Here is a 21,270-nt window from a genome sequence, read left to right as displayed (position 1 = left end):
AATCTGATTGCTAGGTTAGAGACAAAACTGCTTAACATCCTACAGGGAAATAAAACTGTAACCTTTGGGGTTATCTTTTCTACCAGACAAAAATCATTTGCATCTCTACCAAACAAAATTCTATAATTTAGCACACAACTTTATGGAAGCTGGGCCCCAATCAAGAAGAAAGTTCGAGTCAAACAAAGGTAGCTCCCCTAGATAATGAAATAATCTGGGGGTGGTCTGTTAGTGTTGTGCAGATAGAACACACAGTCCTCCTTTTGCCTTATTTCCAAGGTTGGGATAATTTGTCTTTCTATTTCCACTCTTTTCCCTGGTTCCCCAAGCAAATTCCGCACAGTAGTTCTCTAATGGAAAGTGACCATGGTTTCTGTGGTCTCCTTGGCATCTCTCATCTTCTTCCCCTTTACACACATTCTAGGAAGGTAGGACCAGTCCCTGGGGACCTGGGTATTTTCAGTTAGGCACTGTACCTGGCCAGGTTTCCACTTCCATATGATCCTGCTCCTTCCTGCCTGCCTTCTTTCCTTCCTTCCTTCCTTCCATCCTCCTGCCTTCCTTCCATCCTTACTTCCTTCCTTCCATCCTTCCTTCCTGCCTGCCTTTCTCTCTTTCTTTTCTTCTTTTATTTCTTGCTTTCCTTGTTTTAAATATTTAACTGCTTTATTGAGATACAACTCATATACCATAGACTCATTTAAAGTGTACAATTCCATGGTTTTTGGCATATTCACAGAGTTATGCAATCAGTTTTAGAACATTTTTGTCACCCTCGAAAGAAACCCTATACACATTAGCAGTTACTCCCCACTTCCTTTCAGCCCCTGGCAACCAGTAATCTACTTTCTGTCTCTATGTATTGTCTATTCTGGACATTTTCTATAAATGGAATCATTTGACATGTGGGTCTTTTGTATCTGATTTCTTTCACTTAGCATAACATTTTCAAGGTCCATCCACATCGTAGCACTTATCAGTAATTCATTGCTTTTTATTGCTAAATAATATCTCATTGGATATCTGTACTACATTTTTATTAGTTGATGAACATATGAGTTGTTTACACTTTTTGGCTATTATTTAAAATGCTGCTACAAACATTAGTTCAAGTTTTTGTGTGGACATACATCTTCATTTCATCTTCATTTCTCTTGGGTGTATACCTAGGAGTGGAATTTCTGAGTCATATGGTAACTTTATATCTAACCTTTTTAGGAGCTGCCAAGCTGTTTTCCAAAGTGGGTGCACCATTTTACATTCCCACCAGCAGTGTAGGAGGGCTCCAATTTCTCCACATCCTTGTCAATACTTGCTATTATTTGTCTGTTTGATTATAGCCATCCTAGTGGGTGTGAAGTGATATCTCATTGTACTTTCGTCACCTTGCTTCTTAAACTAATCTTGCACAGAAACCAATTTTGCACACCATCAAAGCACTGAGCACACTGGCCTCAAGATTATAAGTCTCTTTTAGGGGGTTGAGTCTGATGGATGAGTGAAGACTGCCCTGCTGAACCATCCCACAGATGGGGGCTCCCCAAGGGGCAGGGCAGCTACACCAAGCCCTGCCTACCTTGGGAAAGCATCCAGAATATGTGATCTCCTGGCCAAAAGTGGATCGTGCTTTTGTGGTAAATAGAGGTGGTAAATGCCCAAGGTTGCTGTGTAACGCAGGGAAGAAGAATGCAGCCTGGCCCTGAGATGGACCCCTTCAAGGAGGTCCCAGGCCTCTGTAAATTGTCATTTGAGTGCTAGCCAGAACAAAATGACCTCCTTTACCACCCTGCCACACTGTCAGAGATTCCATCACATTCCCAGCTAAGTAAATAAGTTGCTGCCTTTTAAAAAATGTGACTACTTCTGGGAGGAGTAGGCATCCTGAAAGAAGTCAATATCTTATTGTGAATTAGCTTATCAGATACCAGCTCACACCCTGAAGAGACAGGACTCAGAGGAAGTGGGAGTTTTGACTCATTGGGAAGGGTTGGGGAGGGAGAATAGGGAGCTCTGATTGAAAAGGGGTAGCTCTGCCCAAGGGGTGACATTCCAGGATGCCAGGATGGGGCCAGAACTGGATAGATGGGGAGAGGAGCCTGTTGGGCAAGTTTTCACCTCCACCCATCAACTGATAAATGATGATCACGATGAGTTTATATATGCCATATGACCTGCTAAGTGCTTTACATATAATTTTTCCACTTTATTTATTCCTTTATTTAATGAACACATGTCGTATTATGTGCCGCCACCTATCTCTCACACTCCACATGCCGCATCTAACTCATCACGAATTCTGTTGGCTCCCTCTGAAAGATGGTTCCTGAATCTCTCCATTTCCCACCACCTTCCCAGCCACGCTCCTCACTCACTGTTTTACTGCAGGTCTCCCCACTGATCTCCCTGCTTCCATATTTGCAATCAGAGCAATCCTTTATAAAACAATGTCTCTTCTGCATTTGAAATGCTGCAGTGTCTTCCTATCTAAGTCCCTATAAAAACCAAAGTCCTTAAAATGGTCTACAAGTTGCCACCTGAACCATCCCCTCTTACGTGGCTGACCATCTGCCTGCTGGTTCAGCCACAGGACTCTTGCTGTTCCTCAGACACACCAGCGTGCTCCTGCTCAGGGCCATTGCAATGACTGCGTGTTCTGCCTAGAACACTCCTCTCCCAGAATCTGCGTGGCTTATGCCCTCACTTCCTTCAACTCCCGCCTTAAATGTCACCTCCTCAGAGAGACCTTTCTTAACACTCTCTCCACCACTTAGAAGAGCTCTGCATGCACCAGATTGCTCCCTGGCAGAAAAGAGGGTTACAAATATAGAAAGGGAGAAGACCAGAATGAATTCTATGGTGTTAGGCTGGAATTAGAGACATGGAGTGAACTCGTGGTTTTCAATATACACAGATATATATAGAAATAAATACAGATGGAAATGGTTGTGTGTGTACATACACATACTCTCTAGCTCGGTCCACTGGAGAAGGCCTGGGGAGCAGCAATAGTCCAATACCAGTGAGCAAACCTTGTGCCCAGATCTTGGCTTCTAAATAGTATTCTTCATGAAAAGGAATCAAGACCCCCTTGAAGAAATGGTTGATTCCAGGCCTGGGGCAGAGAAAGAACAAGATGAGTGTGGAACATTTTTTGTGCCAAAAAATAAAAAAGTCCTCAAAGGATGATGGGACATGTCAAAAAGATACAGAAGCCAGCTTGAGGGGCTCTCACTATCCAAATAAGGGACAGTTTGAACATCAACATAACTCTAATGACAGTAATTGATTATAACCCATTGAATAAAATAGGGAATCCATGAGTGCATACAAATATGAATAAATAAATAGAAAGTTTGATGAGGACCAAAATAATTATACAGTTTTCAAAATACGTCCTTATAAAATACGTATTACTTAAAAAGATAAAAAGAGTAACTTTATAGTGGAGAAATCCACTATAAAGGAGGTATAAAGGAGGTATCCAGATGCTACCTTGATAGTCAAGTGATAGAAGTTAATACCTCAAGTAATGCGACAATTGGAAATTGTATGTCACTTGATAGGATGGAATGAGAAGAACACAGCATTATTTCGGTGATATTTCTGCCGAAGATACATAATCTGAATCAAATCATGAAAGGATATCAGATAACCCCAAATGGAGGAACAGGTTACAAAAGAACTGGCCTATAATCTTGGAAAAGAAACTGAGGAACTGTTCCGAACTGAGAGAGACTGAAGAGACATGACAACTGTAACTATGTGTGGCGACGGACGCTAACCAGACTTAATGTGGTGATCATTTCACAATATATACATATATCAAATTATTGTGTTGTACACCTGAAACTCATATAATGTTATGTGTCAATTATATCTCAATTTAAAAAAAAGGAAACATGACAACTAAATGCCATGTCTGGTTCTAGAGGGGATCCTTTGGCTTTAAGGGACATTACTGGGGCAAATGGCAGAATTAGAATAGGGTCTAAGGCTTACATACAATTTTTGTGGCAGAATGACACAATTCTTGTGCTAATTAGGGCCAGTCTCTGCTTGATTCCACCATGGTTCCAGCAATGCCACTGTGGAGACCTGAGGTTGGCCACCCCAAGATATGTCTCTTTGGCATCAGATTATTTGAGGCTGATTACTTTTGATAAACTGGGACAGGGAAGGAGGCTCTGAGGAATGGAACTTGCTCTTCCTTAGGACACATTTACATTTGTAAAGTAAATCTCTATCTGTAAAAGCTGCCTCCCTCTCTGTACCAGGAAGAAGAAAGGAGATGACCTTCTCTCTAAAAACTCTTAATCAATACCAAAGGCAAGGACTTAAATCTGCATTTTATTGTGCTTCTCTGGTAACCTCCTGTAACTGACTTCCCTCCCCCTCCCAACATTGGCATTTCTTAAGGATTAAGCATCTTTCCTTAGGCTAGGAACTGACTGCCGAGCTCACCGGTGACCGCCCAGCTCCAGACAATCGACTTGCCTCCTGCTACGTCCACCGAGATAGCCGACCACTACCTGCTGTGTCCATCAAGCACTGTGCTGACGGGGCAATCTTGTGACTATTGTGGGAGGGACATTTCAATCACATGTGAAACACCCCGTTTGGGGGTATATAACCACTATGTGCACCCCACTTCTTCGGTGCCCTTTCTTCCTTCGGGAAGAAAGGCCCCGGGCCATGGTTCCTCAATAAAGCTTTGTTTAATTTTCTCTTGCTATTCTGTCTCCTGTGAATTTAATCCGTTCTCCGGCCAGACGAACCCCCATTTGGGGAGAGGAAATGTCCGCCTCCCCTACACCACTGATGTCCAGTGTGCTTGCAACCTGGACTACCTTCTCCTAACCATCTCTCTCACTGTCATCTATGTCTCCTCCTCCACTTTCCCAATGAAGAGACAGGTCCTCACCTTAGGGGTGTGGAATTTTGATCTTCCTGGGCTTGAATTGTGCTTTCTGGGGCTGACAGGTCATCCACGGGAACTTCTGTTGTACTCTGTGCTCTTGTGGGCAGCAGAGCTGGTGGGTCCTCACGTTCGTAGGCCATCACTAGCATCCGAGCTTTCCATGTCATCTTCCAGCCATATGGGAAGACTTCTGCAAGCATCCAGAAATGATGCACTTCCTAAAACAAAAAGTAGAGCTTGCTTGTGAAAAATCTTTTAGTTTAGTTGGGTTTTTTGCTATTGTTTGTTGTGTTTCTTTTATCCTCAGGGTATAGCCATGAGTATCTATTGGGGAGAATAAAAACCTATCAAATCTCAGGCTCAGGGTCTTCTAAAGAGATGCCCCAAGGTGAGGAATGCCCTAAGTGGTGGCTGGGATACAGGAGGAAAAGCCCCACACCAGGAGAAGGATGGAGGTTTCAGGAGGTTCATGGAGGAGTCCTCCATACTCTTTCACTTCCAACAATCACAGCCACTGATCTTTCTGGAGAACAAACTTCCCTGCTTCAAAATAACACCAACTGTGCAGTGACAAGCAAATATCTGGGATGTCTAGTGGTGACGAATTTGAGGGTACCACTAATACTATCGTGTTTTCTTTGTTTTAGGTTTTTTTTTTTTTTTTTTACTACATCTATAATGGAAAGAAATGCTAAATTTTATTTAGAGGTTAGTGAATAAAGATGTAATATGTTTCATCCAAGTTTATGAACCCCCTGAGTACCAGCCGCTGACCCAGATTAAGGATCCCTGGGTTAGCATGTGGTGAGACAGCCCAGAAATCACTGCAGTAAAGGACCTGCAGAAGGTCCCAGCAGGAGATGATGCAGGCTTAAATCAGGGCAAAAGATATGGGCATCACAACAGGAGGATGGAAGTGAGCTGCCAGCTGGAGAGGAAGCCAGCTGGACTTGGTGATGGATGGGACGTGGGAGTGGATGGTGATTCTGGACAATTTGGAAGTGCAGTTTGGCAGGAAGAGGATGAACATTTGCGAAGTACAATGGCCTCGCCAGGGGGTGGGGGTGCCTGCTGTTGTCGAGTTCAGCCCACTCCCCTCTAAATGCCCACCACACCCTTGGGGAAGCACTGCCTACCGTCCAAAATACCCCCTCTACCTTTTTGTCACCTATAACACCAGGATTAAGAATTCATTCCGCAAGACTTCTTGGTCCTGACCCTCCTTGAAATGCAAATCCCTTCTAGATAGCCATTATTTACATTTTAGTCTGAATGAGTTTTTCCATCCTTCCCTGAGCCTATTAGGAGAGTTTGAGTTCACTGAGCTTCTGGGAAGCGGTGGGTGTTGGGGGACGGGAGCTAAAAATGTGCCCCGTTTCCCAGTCAGACAAGGCTGAATAAAAGGGGACACCACTGGAGAACCAGCAGAAAATTTCTGTCACTTCTAGCCTGGGACAGGCTGTGCCACATCCCCTTCTGCCCTCTCTGGGGTACTCTGTGGGTGAGGGCAGAGTGGGTCACACTTTAAGGATAATTAGGAAAAAGTAATCAAGTGATGTCCCTAAGCAAGTTGTTTGTAAGTGTACCCAGGTGGAGTGCAGCTAGGGGGCCCTAATTAACACATTGCATTCACCTGTCCGGAGCCTCAAAGGCACCCAGAGGGAGAGTCCTGCATCCCTGTGGGCTACTTGGATTACAGAGCGAATTTAAGACCCCATTCCCCACCCTCCACCCCTTCCCACGTGGAGAAAAACCCCCATTAACCTATGAGTTGTAGAGTTGTCAACAGCCCGTAGCAATTGGTTATTTTTTTCTGATTATAAAAGTAAAACCAAATGATGCTAAGACCCAAAGGCACTGAATGTATTTCCTTCCGGTTGTTTTTCTATGCATTTGTTACACTCCTGAGAACTTATCTACTAAAATATAGACATACACTTTGGTATCTTGCTTTGAAACAAGGCAAAGCATAATGAAGAACATACGTTTTGATTTCTGCAGAACCATGATTTGTCAACGTTGGGATTTTCTGCACTTTTCCATGTGAAAGCTTAAAACCTGGTATTCTGATGTTTAAATTTTTCTATCCCAGACATATTTCTATGGAAGTTTAGACTAAGAACAATCCTAGAGATGTTGTGAATTCGGAAAATGTTTCCTATTTAAGAAATGAGGAAATGAGACTCAACATTTTCTTTCTTTAATTAAAGCAGACACAACTTGGGTGAGAAGCATGTAGGCATTTTATAAATATATTTCTTTGTAAGATGGGCTCGTTGAAATTGTCCTCTTTTTAAATTAGAGATTCTGCAACTCTTATCTTTGCTTTTAGGAGAAAGTCACAACAGAATTCTTAATGTGGCTTCTTTGTTCATAGAATAATATGAACGTCTTTTATTTTATTCATAATATATTGAGTTTGTAAGGGATAGTACCTTGCTACATATTATTAAGCATCGTCTTGGAATATATCAAATGTATGTGATTCTGTGTGATTCTTTCAGGCTGGAAAATGTAAAAATTCTTCAACTGTCTTACAACAGATATGCTAGTAAATTTTATTATGAAATATGAAAAAAAAAAAAGAACATAGGTTGTACTATATATTCTTATTGCACAGAAAAAGGCCTGGAAGGGTATACAGCAAAATGTGGGAATGTGGAAGGAGAAGAAGGGCACCTTTCCATTTTTCACCTCTCTGACTTCTGAATTTCTTGAAAAATGTCAAGTAACTATATACTACTGTGTGAATTTCCTCTTACTACTGTAACAAATTACCACAAACTTAGTGGCTTAAAACAACAAAAACGTATCTTATAGTTCAAGAGGTCAGAAGTTTGCAGTGGGTCTCATTGGGCTAAAATCAAAGTGTTGACAGGGCTGCATTCCTTCTGGAGGCATGAGGTGAGAACCCTTTTCCTTGCTTTTTCCAGCTCCTAGAGGCTGCCCACATTCTTTGGCTTGTGGCCCCATTCCACCTTTGCAGCCAGCAGTCCCATCATTCTGACCTCTGCTTCCATCAGCACACCTACTTCTCTGAGTTTCCTGCCTCCCTCTTTCACTTACAGGGACTCTTATGATTATAATAAGTCTACCTGGATAATCCAAGATGACCTCCCCATCTTAAAATCCTTAATACATCTGCAAAGTCCCTTGTTCCATGTAAGGTAGCATATTCACAGGATCCAGAGATCAGGAAGTAGGTATCTTTGAGGGCCAGGAGGAGCATTATTCTGCTTTCCACAATTACTTGTGTCACTTTAAAAAAACACATTGAAGAGACAAATTTGGCCCATCTGCAGCAACGTGGATGGACCTTGAGGGTATTATGTTAAGCAAAATAAGCCAGTCAGAGAAAGACGAACTCTATATGACTCCACTCATAGGTGGAAGTTAACATATTGACAAGGAGATCTGATCGGTGGTTACCAGGGAAAAGGGGGGGGTGGGGGGAGGGCACAAAGGGGTAAGTGGTGTACCCACAACATGACTAACAATAATGTACAACTGAAATCTCACAAGGTTGTAATCTATCATAACATTAATAAAAAAAAAAAACACATTGAAGAATCCTTATATAATAAAATTTTTCTCATCACTAAAAATTCCTGATAATCATAATTTTTAATGATGCCTAAAATTTCCCTGTATGGATATACCACAATTTATCTAACTGGTCCCTCAATTGGGGATATTTAGGTTGTTTTACATTTTCATGATTAAAGATGATGATTTTCATAATGAGTATCTTTGGCCCTCTTGGGGAATATATTGAATCAGAAAAGGATTAGGGAAATGAATTTGGTGGTCAGAAAGACCTGAGTTCAAATCTAGATTCTTCCTCAATTATCCATGTCATTGGAGTCTTAGTTAACTAAACTGCAAAAACGGGATCTTTACAACAGCTCCAATCTCATAGGATTTTTTTAAAACAGTTTTCTTGAGACATAATTCACATAGCATACAAGTTAACCATTTAAAGTGCAAATTCAATGGTTTTTAGCCTCAGGGTTTTTGAGGGTTCAATGATATTGACCACACAAATTGTCATTACTATTAACAATTCTTTGATTGTAATTTACAGTATTTTCTTAAGCTAGGTTCTTAGAACCAGCAATATAGGATAAAAACCTGTAAAACTCACAAATGTTTTGGAAATAAGCCTTGTGAAGATAGAAGGTGTCCCTCTGAAGGTTTTAAATTGTTGTTTTGGGGGTTTTGTGTGTGTGCACATGTTTGGATAGAATTTGGTATGAAATTCTTGGGCTATTTGACTCAAGATGCCCTCTTTCATTCTCCCTTGTGTAACCCTGAATTATACTCACCCCCAGACCAACACACACAGAGTAATTAGAAGTTGATTCTAGTTCACTGAACCTCCCTGCCCTGTCACCCACCCCTGCAGAGCCACCAGCCCGTCCCACTCGATATCCAATGAGACTTACTCCTTCAGCAAGGGTTGCATTGGTACTACCTCCAATTGCCCATCTTGATTCACACCAAGCATGCTGCATGGCAGGCTGGCAGGAAGGAGAGGCGGTGGGTCTCTCCAGTTCCATGGGGTACCCAACCTACCTCCTAACAAACCATAAAAACATACCCAATTTAGCCGTGGGAGGACTGACTGCAGGTTTCAGGGCTGAGTTATTGAAGTGTCAGCCAAATCCAGGAGCACGTTGCACCAGAGTGATGTGTGGGTGAATCCTCAGGCATCCTGGCAGGTTGTGGAAGCAGGTTACAGGAGATGGGTGTGGGTTAGGTAGTGAGGGATGGGAGGAAGGTGCAAGGACGGGGGGTGGGGTCAGAGGTGGACCAGGGTGGAGGCGAGGAATGGGGCCCGAGGCAGGGTTGGTCCTAGCAGGTAGACCAGTGGTTTGGAACCATTTTTGGGTCATGGCCTCCTTTGAGAATCTGATGGATGCTGAGGAAAGAATGCACACACACACTGATCGACAAATTTTTCAGTGTCAAGGGTTCCTGAAACCCAGGAAGCTCATCCAAGGCTCAGGATTAAGAACTTCTGGTCCAGAGCCAGACCTGATGGCCTAGCAGTTAAAGTTCCGTGCTGTTACTGCTTCAGCGGCCCAGGTTTACTTCCTGGTCCGGGAACTACACCACTTGTCAGTAGCCATGCTGTGGCAGTGGCTCATATAGAAAAACTAGAAGGACTTACAACTAGGATATACAACCATGCACTGGGCCTCTGGGGAGGAAACAAAAAGGGGGAAGATTGGCAACAGATGTTAGCTCAGGGCAAATCTTTCCCTGCAAAAAAAAAGAACTCTGGTCTAGACTAGTTTACAGAGACTTGTCAGAAAGAAATCCTAAGGCTGCATTAAGAGCTTGAGAATGTTTGTGCCTTCTCGCTTAAAATAGATTTAGGGAGGATTGTGGGTTGGGGAATTAAATTGCAAAGTCTGTTTATCCCATAAACACTTTACTTATTTTCTTCCAGTTTTTATTTTGAAACAATGTTCAAATCTACCAAACAGTTGCCAGCTCGCGTAGTCTTCAGCCACATTCTCCAATTGTTGACATTTCTCCCTAATTGTTCCCCTTTCCCCATGGATGCCTGTGTTCTCAGGAACCCATGTTTTTCTGGAGGACCATTTGAGAGTAAGCTGCAGATATTATACTTCATCTCTAAACACCTAGCAGGTAACTCTTAAGATCAAGAGATTCCCCTGCATAACCAGTTTAATCCTCACACTCACAAAATTTAACGTTAATACAATACTACCATGTAACGTTGTACATCCTATATTCAAGTTTCCCCAGTAGTCCCAATAGCATCCTTTTAGCTGTATTCTTGCTCCTTCCCTGCCTCCTTCCACCCCTCCTTCCTACCTTTTTCATCCAGAATCGAAGCCAGAATTAGGCACTTCCTCATTTAGTCATCTCTCTCAGGCTCCTTTAAGCAAGAACACTACTCCAGACTTTTGTTTTGTTTTCTCGTGACACGGACATTTTTGAAGAGAGCAGGCTAGCTGTTTTGCAGAATGTTCCCCAGTTTGGAATTGTCGGATTGTATTTTCCATGATTAGATTCCAGTTAAGCATTTTTGGCAGATGCCGTGTCCCTTCTTGGTGCCTCATGTCAGAGGGTCTGCTGGCCCCTTATTGGTGATGTTAAGTTTGATTCACGGTTAAAGCAGTGACCTCCAGGCCCCCCCTTTGTGATTTAATAAGTGATCTGTGGGGTAACATTTATTCATTGAAAGCGTCCAACTGAGGCAAATGCTGCGTGAGCCAGTGGTGAGCACCCAACTCTGTCCTTGCTCTCATGCTGTATTTACAGTGCAGGAGGCAGACAATAACCTAGGAAACAAATAAATAATTACAAAACATGCAGTTTTCTTAAGGATGGCAATAGGGTGCGGAGATAGAGAAGTATCAACTCTAATGTTTAAAGTGAACTTAAAGGTAAGACTTGAACAGGAAAAAGGAGTCAGGCATGGGAAAGTGGGGGTGGAGGGAGTGGAGGTGGTCTTGGCTAACCTTGGAGGATGGAAGGAACCAAAAGATGGGTGTGTCACGGTCTCAGGAAGGGAAAAGTGATAGGAGAAAGGCCCTGGATCTGGTAACAACAATATTGAGCACTTAGGATCTGTTAGACACTGTTCTGAGGGTTTCACAGGGTTTACTTTGTCTAATTTTCCCCATAGCCCTGTGAAGTAGGTGCATTACTATTTTTTTCTTGAATTGTTTTATTGAGGCCATAATGGTTTACAACACTGTGCAATTTCAGGTGTACATTCTTACATATCAGTTTCTACCCATCCCAAACATATGTTCCCTTTTACCCCTTTCCTCCACCCCCCAACCCCCTTCCCTCTGGTAACCACTAATTTGTTCTCTTTATCCATGTGTTTGTTTATCTTCCACATTTGAGTGAAGTCATACAGTGTTTGTCTGTCTCTGTCTGGCTTATTTCACTTAACATAATACCCTCAAGGTTCATTCATGTTATTGCAAATGGGATGATTTTGTCCTTTTTTATGGCTGAGTAGTATTCCATTGTGTGTGTGTGTGTGTGTGTGTGTGTGTGTGTATGCCACATCTTCTTTATCCATTCATCCGTTGATGGGCACGTGGGTTGCTTCCATGTCTCGGCTATTGTGAGTGTCCCATTACTATTTTTATGCTGTAAAATCTGCAGCACACAGAGGTTGAGTTATTGGTCCAAGGTCACGCAGCTTGTAAGTAGCAGAGCTGGGAGTCAAACCTGGGTGGATCTGACTCCACAGTCTGTGCTCTTAACTAAATCAAGAAGGAGGAAGCAGGGTCTCATCTAGAAAACAGAACGTGTGAAAGGATTGGAGTCAGAGCAACCTGGGCTGTGTGAGGAAGTTCTGTTGAGAAAGGGATGGGAAAGCAAGACAAAAGAAAGGCCCAGAAGATCAAAGAGAGAAGAGTGTCAGGGCTAGAAGGCAACATATAAAATAGTTTGGTTGGCCACCCCACCCTCAGTTCATGCCCAACCCCAGCCTGTCCCTTCAGGCAGGACTCTCATAACCCTCCTGCTCTCCGTCCTCCGAAACAAAACCAGGGTGTTTACGTGGTCTCAAAGTATCTCCCCACAAATTGCTTACTAATTACAAAGGGAAAAACAGGAACTTTACAGTAAGCAACCTGGCCGACTGGGGGCGGGGCGGGGGGAGGGGAGGGGGAAGGGTTTGTGAAGAGGGCTCTGGATGCAGAGGGCGGGGAAGTCTTGGGGTTGAGGAGTCTCTGGGTGAGAGGACAGGGTCCACTGGAGGAGAGGGGGTGTCTCTGGGAGGGATGGAGAAATCTTGAGGTGCGGAGATTCGGCGTGATAAGAGCGAGTCATCGGAGAGGCGCTTGATGGGAATAGCTTGGGTGACAGGAGGGTCAGAATAGGGTCAGAATGGGAGGTCGGGTGCGTGAATTCCGGATGACTACAGGGTAGCGGGCTTGGGGCAGGGGTCTGCAGGACAGTCCTGAAAGGATACACGTGGGATAAAGCTGTAGAGCAGCAGTCTGTGGGGGCAAGGGGGTAGGCCCTTTGGGGAGCGCGGTCGGCCGGACTGAGGATGGGGAGACTTGCTGGGGGCGCGGGGGGCGGGCGGCCGTGGGCGGGGCCGTGGGCGGGGCCGGCGCCACCCGGTCGGTCCCCCCGCGCTGCAGGGGGCGCTGTGAGCCTGGGCGGCCCCGGGCGGGCGGCGGCCGCTCCTGGTGAGCGCGGCCCCTTTTCCGGGTTTCCTCCTCCTCCTCCTCCTCCTCCTCCTTCTTCGCCGCCGCTGCCGCCGCTGCCCCTTTCCCGGCCGGCGGCTGCCGCTGCTGGTGCCGCCGTCGCCGCCGCCGCCTCGGGCCGCGAGCCGAGCGGAGGCCGCCGCGGAGCGCGAGCGCCGCCCGCCCCGCCGCCCCGCCGGCCGCTCCAGGGCCGGGCCGGCTCGGCCGGCGCCCCCCGCGCCCCCAGCCCGCCCGCCCCCGCGGGCCCGGCCTGGCGCGGCCGCCCGCCGCCGCGCTCCTCCTCCTCCTCCGGCGGCCCGCGGCCCGCCGCCTCCTCCGCCCGCCGCCCCGCGCCCCCAGCCGCGCCACCGCCGCCGCCCTCTGCGCCCCGCGGCGCCCCCCGGTCCCGCCCGCCATGCCCGGCCCGGCCGCGGGCAGCAGGGCCCGGGTCTACGCCGAGGTGAACAGCCTGAGGAGCCGCGAGTACTGGGACTATGAGGCTCACGTCCCGAGCTGGGGGTAAAGCCGCCGCCGCCCCCCGCCCGGCCCCTCGCCCGCCCCCCGCGCAGGCCGCGCTCGCCCCCCGGCCGTGGGTCTCGCCGCCCGCCCCTCCCGGGGACCTGTGCTCCCTTGGGTCTGGGGTGCGAGAGAGGGCCCCCCACCCCCCGCACATGTCCTCATCCCCCCCTTCTCGTCCCTTTCTCCCCGCCTTGCACCCCGTCTCCCCCTTACCCGCAGGAATGCTTTCTTACCGGGGAGAAGGGTAGGGTCCGGGGATCAGAGCCTGGTGGAAGTGAGGGAGCAGCCCTTCCTCCTCACACTTTTGCGTTTCTATTGGGGTGGGAAGTCAGCAGCTGTCCTGTTGAGCTATTAAAATTCTCGGCCTTTTTAGTTTTTTTGAAATGAGGCTGGGTGGGAGGAAATTTTCTAAAGCCGTCCAGATTCTCAGAGCTGGCGCTGTCTGCCTTGAGGGTGTGAAGGATCGTGCTGTGGAGCCCTGGGCAGAGGGGCACCCTCTGAGCCTCCAGGATGGATGCTTTGCTCATCTCTCTAGCTTGGCTCCGAGTGGTGCCTTCCTACCTCATCTCCCCAAGTTAGGAGGGACCAATTAAGTTAGGAGCTGTGTGCAGAGTGAAGGGAGCCAAGTTTATGTTGTGGCTTTCATTTAGGGAATGAGTTGTGTGACGTGTAGACACTTCCAAGTGCCTGATTAATGGAAGCGGCTGGATGGGGTTGTATAGTGGGCACAGGCTTGGTTAATCCCAAGTCCTGGCATTGATGTGTCGTTCTTGCCTTTGACAGTAATCAAGATGATTACCAACTGGTTCGAAAACTTGGTCGGGGGAAGTATAGTGAAGTATTTGAGGCCATTAACATCACCAACAATGAGAGAGTGGTTGTAAAAATTCTCAAGGTGAGTGTTTTATGAGGTGCATTAAAATTTTTTTTCCACAGGTCGGAAGGATATAAACTACCCCAGCTGCACTCTAGAATGAGCAGTACAGGCTCTAATTTTACCTGTCTGATGTCCTCCTCTATTTCTTCCCTTGCTCCATTTTCCTGTGAACTTTCAAGAAAACATGCAGACCTGTTTCAAATCTAGACGTGATAGTTCAGGACCATCCTTGTTTTGAAATGTAATTATGGACTCCCCAAAGAGAAAATTCCAAAGGGGCTCCATTTGTTCCAAAGTACGTAGGTATTCAGAAGAAAGGAAAGCCTTTTCATGAAGATCCCATCAGTCCAGGAGCCCCTTGAGCACTCCGTTTGTTATTCTTGTTGCTCTAAGTTATTCCAGAAAGAAAGTTGGAAAAAATTGGAGCAGCTTCAAGGTTGAGTTTGAAGCCTGAGTGGAGGGAAACACCTCGGTCGATAATCACTTGTTTCTTGTTTGGCGGTCCAAGTTTCGGGTGGGTGGATGTCATCAGCCAGTAGGGCCAGGAAGGTTCATTGTTGCTTATCAGCTAGTAAAAGTGAAATTGGCAGCCGTGGAAGACTACACTTACAATCACGGAAATGGTAATTGGAGCAAAGCAGTCTTAGTGTCTGGTTTAGCAGCCTAAGTTTGATAAGATACACCTTTTGTCATCTCTTGGGTCTTAATGAGCATGAAGAGTTGGCTAAATTCTCCTTCAGATAACTGTGTAGCTTTAATATTGTTTTATAGGGTGTTCTAAAAAGTGATTCTTAGAATCGTTTAATGTGTCCGCATCATTTAGTGAAATATTGAGAAAACCAAAGAGTAATTGATATAAGCAATTTTACATAGACAAGATTTCCGATGTGGCCATTTTGCAGAGGCTCTGATAAGAATGTGGGATTGAAAAGATGTTTTTGTGTCTTAAGGGTAGGATTAGGACAGCTGTGTCCCTGTTTAATATCAGGTGGCATACACTGTCTGAAAATCACGTCTCAGAAAAGTGATCAGCTCTGTTACTCAGTACCATCCTCGCTTAGTGGTGAAGAAGCGGAGTTGAAGTAGAAACTGGCAGTTATTTGTGCTGTTAGAAACACTGGGGGTGAGGAGTGAGGAATTGATACTGGAGATGTGGAATCTGACTACACTCTTCCCTAAATTTGAACTGCACTTAGAAAGTCACATGTTTTTGTTTCTTTACAAGCATAAATATTTAAAGAAATGCTCCCTTCAGAGAAGTCACCTGGGGAAGCCATATAATTTTTTCCCTTATATATAAGCATAAATGTTTTTAACATAAGCTGCTTAAAATCTTTCTGGGCAATAAGCAAGGCATAAATTGAAATTAGGAATAGCCATATTCCACTCCTGTGCATTCAGAAGAATGAGCTGCTGACTCTAAAGCAATTCCAGAAAAATGTCTCAACTTTTGTGCCATGGCAGCATTTTTAGAATAAGTGCAAATTCCCATGGTGTCTTTTTTGAAAGGAACGGCATTCAGGTGTACATATAAGAAGCAACAGGGGCCAGCCCAGTGGCGCAGCGGTTAAGTGCGTGTGTTCTGCTTCTCGGCGGCCCGGGGTTTGCCAGTTTGGATCCTGGGTGTGGACATGGCACCGCTTGGCAAAAGCCATGCTGTGGTAGGCATCCCACATATAAAGTAGAGGAAGATGGGCACGGATGTTAGCTCAGGGCCAGTCTTCCTCAGCAAAAAGAGGAGGATTGGCAGCAGTTAGCTCAGGGCTAATCTTCCTCAAAAAAAACCCCAAAAAACAAAAACAAACAAACAAAAAGAAGTAACAATATGCTCGTTTAGGAAAGCTTGGCATTGCTCTAGTTATCCTGCTAGAGAACTTCATAGGGTCAGTTGCTGGCTGGTTTTTCCTCCGCTCTAAAGATTCGCACCATATGTTTAGGGAACCCAACGTGGAAGCTGAAGATTATTTTTACCAAGGAGAAACCTAGGCATGAAGAAACTTGCCTAACGTCACTATGTTGAAATGACCCTTAGCCAGAACTCCTGTGTCCTATTTCTTCCTAGCTGTGACTGCTCATTTTAGCGTTGGATCTTAACGCTGAGCGCAGAATAAGTTCCAGTGTTCTGGAATAAGGTTTGGGAGGCCCCTTGATGCTCTAGTTAACGAAGTGTTGTTTCTTGTTTCTTTTCGATACAAGTTCTTTTCAGGGTGCAGCCTGAATCACCTTGTTTCCGTTAGTGAAAACCATACTCACTTCTTTCTATTTTTCAAAGCCCTGTGGCATTTCTATGCAGATTTTGTTCCTATCCGAAGGATGGGGTAAGAAACTACTAATGGTATTGTTGTGGTTTTCTCATTGGTCTGACAGGCTGAAGTAAAGTAGGTTAAAAGTATTGTTTTTTTAAAAAAGAACAGGGTCTTTATCCAAAGTTGCCCTCCCCTATTCAGATAAGTTGAAGTTATGGCTAATATCTACTATTGTGGTGTTTGCTAGCTGCTCATAATTTGGAGGAATCTAGAAAAACCTTCCTCTTCATATAGGCCTACTCTGTGTCCGCTGCAGGCAGGAACTTACATGTTATGTGCACATAGTGACCGAGATTGAGGGCACATTCTGCAAGGAAGGGGCTGTCTTCCTTTTCAGTCCATGACATTTCCAGTTAATCCTTTCCAGTATATGGATGGTTGGATGATGAATGACCACAGAGGAATTTTATATCGTTTAATTTGCATCAGTAGATTTTTAATATTTTTTTATTAAAACATACTGGGGCTATTAAGATGTTTTAGGAATTTAGAAATTGGTGAGGAAAATTTTATTGTCTCTCCTGAGGTGAAATTCTGAGGCCACTTAAAACTTTCCAGTCAATAGGGAAGTTATATCTTTTTTGACAGAAATTGTTTTGAGGAGAAAAAGAAGGAGTGGTGAGTGGTAGGGATTAATATAGCAGGGCGGAAAGCCACTTTAGTGCCTGAAGGTTCATCTTTTGATTCTGAAAAATCAGTTTTTCAGTTCCTTTGTAGTACATCTTAGGGAGGTATACACAGAAATAAAAGTATTTGGCCATTTTAGACAACTTTTAGCTTTTGTGAGCACACCTGTGTATGGATTTCAGCACTTCTTGGGGTGTTTGGGATCCTTCAGATTACACTGCTATTTCCTAAATAGAAGTTAGGAGCAATACTGTTTTTTAAAAAAACAAATGTACAGTGTTTTGAACTCATGCTACGGTGACTTGAAAATTCTGATATAAAGCTTCCTGTTGATAGTCTTATTTTATACAGAACTTAGCTATCCATTTTTTCCCCCAAAATTAAGTTTCAAGCCTAAAACAAAGACTGATGGTAATACAGATTTATTTTTTTAAGAATGTTTAGCATGTTTGTTTGTAGATATTTTTTAAATTTTCTGCTGTCAGGACATAGTGTTAAAAGAAGGATGCGATGACTGTTGATTACAGATCCTTGTTAGTTACTTCATAGTGAGCTGGTGACTGTCTAGGTTATATCAAAATGATGTTTTCTTCTGCTACTGATATGGTGCTTTCTCCTTTATTTCCACTTTTTCAAGTGGTAAGTTTTTTACCCTCCATTTAATTTGTTAAGCTACTATACCAAGACATCATCTTCCTGAAGCAAGACATTAGTATTAATTTATGTAAATTTTTTGTGATTTCTAGTTTCCACAAATGTATCATCGTATAAAAATAGTTAAAACAATATTATTAAAAAGTATTACTAACATTAAAAATAATATAAATTTTAAAAATTGTGAACTGGTCAGTGCTGTTTCTAATATTGTGTTTGTGGGCTCAGAGATTGAGAGTGTGGTTAACCTGTGTAAAGCAGAATCGCAGAATATGGGAGCATGGAAACCATTGGAACCCAAAACCTTTTTTTTGTTTTCTGGTGAGGAAGACTGGCCCTGAGCTAACATCTGTTGCCAATCTTCCTCTTTTTGCTTGAGGAAGATTCTTGCTGAGCTAACATCTGTGCCAGTCTTACTCTGTTTTGTATGCAGAAGGCCACCACAGCATGGCTTGATGAGCAGTGTGTAGGTCTGCACCCAGGATCCAAACCCATGAACCCCGGGCTGCCAAAGCAGAGCATGTGAACTTAACCACTTTGCCACTGGGCTGGCCCCCCAAAACCCTTTATTATAGATAAACCAAGACCCAGAGAGAGCATGCAGTTTGCTCAGGGTCACATGGTTAGGGAGTGGAAGCATTAGGTTCTGTCCCTGTCATGGAGTCTTGGTAGATGTGAAAAGCACAGTCAGGACGTTTGCTGGATGTCTGACTTCACGTGCTGAACTGTACTGGAAAGATGGATGAATACTCCCTGGAAGTCAAGTGAAGTTAATTTGTTTCTAATGATTTTTGGAGTTGTTCTTCTGAAAGGAAATACTTGACTTTGGTGGGTTGCTAGTTGAAGTGTGGAACAGATGAGTGCCCAGAGAGCTACAGGGACCCAGACAGGGGTCTCCGGCTTGTATCCACAGCAACATGTTTAATGCATAAGCAAAATGTTACTTTCCTTTCTTGGTTTGAAGCCGCAATAACCAGTGTTTTTATACTTTTTTATCCCCTGGTTCCTCCAGATCTCATCACGATCACTTGCCAGATTTTGGGGTCAACAGTTTTACCCCTTTGATACATTAGAGTGTATTGGAGAGTGAGCCATGTGTGAAAAGACTATCTTGCTAGAGAGTACCCATTTTCATGGGTAGAGCATGGATCCAGATGGTTTTTAGAGCCTGGTTTTAGGATCTGCCACCTCACCATCAGGGGTATAGTGTAAGCAGTACTGTAAATGGAGAGCAGGAGACTTGGGTTCTAGAACTAGCTTCTTCATTTATACCCGCTTGACTCTCTTGTCTTATCTGTAAAATGGGTATACCTTTCTTGTTTAACTCACAGGGTTGTTGGGAGAATCAGATGAGATGTGGATAGATGCTTAGGTAGATAGATGAGAAGTGCTGTAGCAATCTACAAAGTGGTTTTCTTTCCCGATTGTGGCCCTGGACGTAGACTGCCTGGATTCAGATATTAATTCCCACACCTGGAAGCTCTGTGACCTGAGCAGCTGTTTAAACTGTCTGCCTCGGTGCCCTCGTGTAAAGTTGCATTAATAGTACTCATCTCAGTGTACAATTAAATGTGGATTAAATGTGCCTAAAACGGTGCCTGGCACACTTAGCAATAAAATTTGGCTATAATAACTGTATTTGAAATTGGGCCAAGTGAATGCTTCTAGAGGGCAGAACCAATAATAGAAAGGACTGTACCATTCTCTTGATAAGATTCAAAAGGCCTGCTGTATGCCTCACTTTTTTAAAGAAAAACATTTTAAATTATGAGAATAAACAGTTACCTCAAGGAGTTCATAACGTAATTGGAAAAATGAGACTTGAAAGATTAGGAGAAAAGTTACTGTGAAGAGAAAACATTGTTCAGGTAACTGTTTATATTTAGGTCAGTTGCAATAGATTTTAGAGATGCTACCAAGGTAGTAAAATAAATGCCATTGTCCAGGCTGAACTTTTTTCCTTATTCAACCTTCATTCCTGGCACCTGTTATTCACTGTCATTGTTTATTGCAGGTGATGAAGTTAATACCTTAGTGGAGCAATCGTTGCTTTGGTAGTGGAATAAAAGTAATCCCATGGGCCGGCCCCGTGGCCAAGTGGTTAAGTTCGCATGCTCCACTTCGGAGGCCCAGGGTTTCGCTGGTTCGAATCCTGGACGTGGACATGGCACCGCTCATCAAGCCATGCTGATCCCACGTGCCACAACTAGAAGGACCCACAACTAAAAATGCACAACTATGTACTGGGGGGCTTTGGGGAGAAAAAGGGGAAAAAAAAAAAAGTAATCCCGGATTTGAAAATCCTAAGCTGTATTCCTGCCTGTCCTGGATTGATCAGTTCCTTGCGCTTGGAAAGAAATTTCAACGGGACTTTGCCTGTTAATATTTGCTGGGATTTATCGAGGTCATAGTTCTTGTGCCCATGGTAGATGTTAGTTTGCAAATTCAATTGCAATTTACCCCACTGGTTGAAATCATTCTCAGATCTGGCTCTTTAAAAATCAGCTCTAAGCAAATAAATAGGACAGATTACTGACTTTTATCAACTATTGCGTTTCCAAGCCGTTCGTCACTAAATTTGTCTTTTGTTTTAAAATTTTCTAATGTTGGTGAATAGGGAGGAGAAAAAGTACCTTACTCTTGGATTACATTTAACATGTTCTTCTGAATAGCTGGGACTCTTTACCATGTGAGCAGAAACCTGGAAAGATTCTTCCTTCCTCCCTCCCTTCCTCAGAAAATTTTAAATGAGGTTTTTCCCTTAAAAGATTCTCTCCAGGTGTGTGCCAAAATTCGTTTATTATTGAAACTTGATTTAATACTTTAATTTCTTCTTTTAGCTTTTTGTCATTTTACCTACTATATTTTGAGTAAAAAAAAAACAGCTCTTTTTTTGGTTTGGAAAACGTCTAAACTGATTCAGTTAAATCTTTTTAAACAGATATTCTCTGAATTGGAATAAATAAACCTTAGGTGGGACAGACTTCTTAGCATGCAGGATGAAGTGATGAAATCGTCATGGAAATGTATGTGTTTTCTCCACTTTGTGTAACTGGTGGTGAATGAGTGCAGACACTGGGCTAAAGGGTCAGAGCATCCTTATTTCTGTAAAAAATTGTGATCAGTGAGTTTCTTTAAGTTGCCAAGGGTCCTCCCTTACAAATCCTAGTTCTGTTT

General features: G+C 44.0%; 1 protein-coding gene and 1 long non-coding RNA gene across 6 annotated transcripts in view; one reads left to right on the top strand and one right to left on the bottom strand.

The window, feature by feature from the left end:
- Positions 1-614: 614 nt before the first annotated feature.
- On the bottom strand, positions 615-14,180 carry LOC103557846 (uncharacterized). Its single transcript, XR_011537941.1, has 4 exons — positions 13,863-14,180; positions 10,766-11,235; positions 4,922-5,136; positions 615-3,112 (listed from the first exon to the last, which is right to left on the bottom strand). It is a non-coding gene; the product is annotated as an uncharacterized lncRNA (long non-coding RNA).
- Positions 12,957-21,270, top strand: part of CSNK2A2 (casein kinase 2 alpha 2) — a 38,958-nt gene continuing 30,644 nt past the window's right edge. For 2 of the 5 annotated variants that reach the window (XM_070612006.1, XM_070612005.1), the window contains exons 1-2: positions 12,957-13,570; positions 14,413-14,524. In XM_070612006.1, the coding sequence (XP_070468107.1) occupies positions 12,972-13,570; positions 14,413-14,524 (711 nt within the window). In that variant the 5' untranslated portion in view covers positions 12,957-12,971. Of the gene's footprint in view, positions 13,630-14,412; positions 14,525-21,270 lie in introns of all 5 variants that reach the window. The other 3 variants (XM_070612009.1, XM_070612008.1, XM_070612007.1) reach the window with 3 other exon arrangements.

The sequence above is a fragment of the Equus przewalskii genome, chromosome 3 (assembly GCF_037783145.1).
Source record: "Equus przewalskii isolate Varuska chromosome 3, EquPr2, whole genome shotgun sequence".
NCBI lineage: Eukaryota > Metazoa > Chordata > Mammalia > Perissodactyla > Equidae > Equus > Equus przewalskii.
Note: the sequence above shows the minus strand (reverse complement) of the source record. Positions and strands in the feature narration are given on the sequence as shown.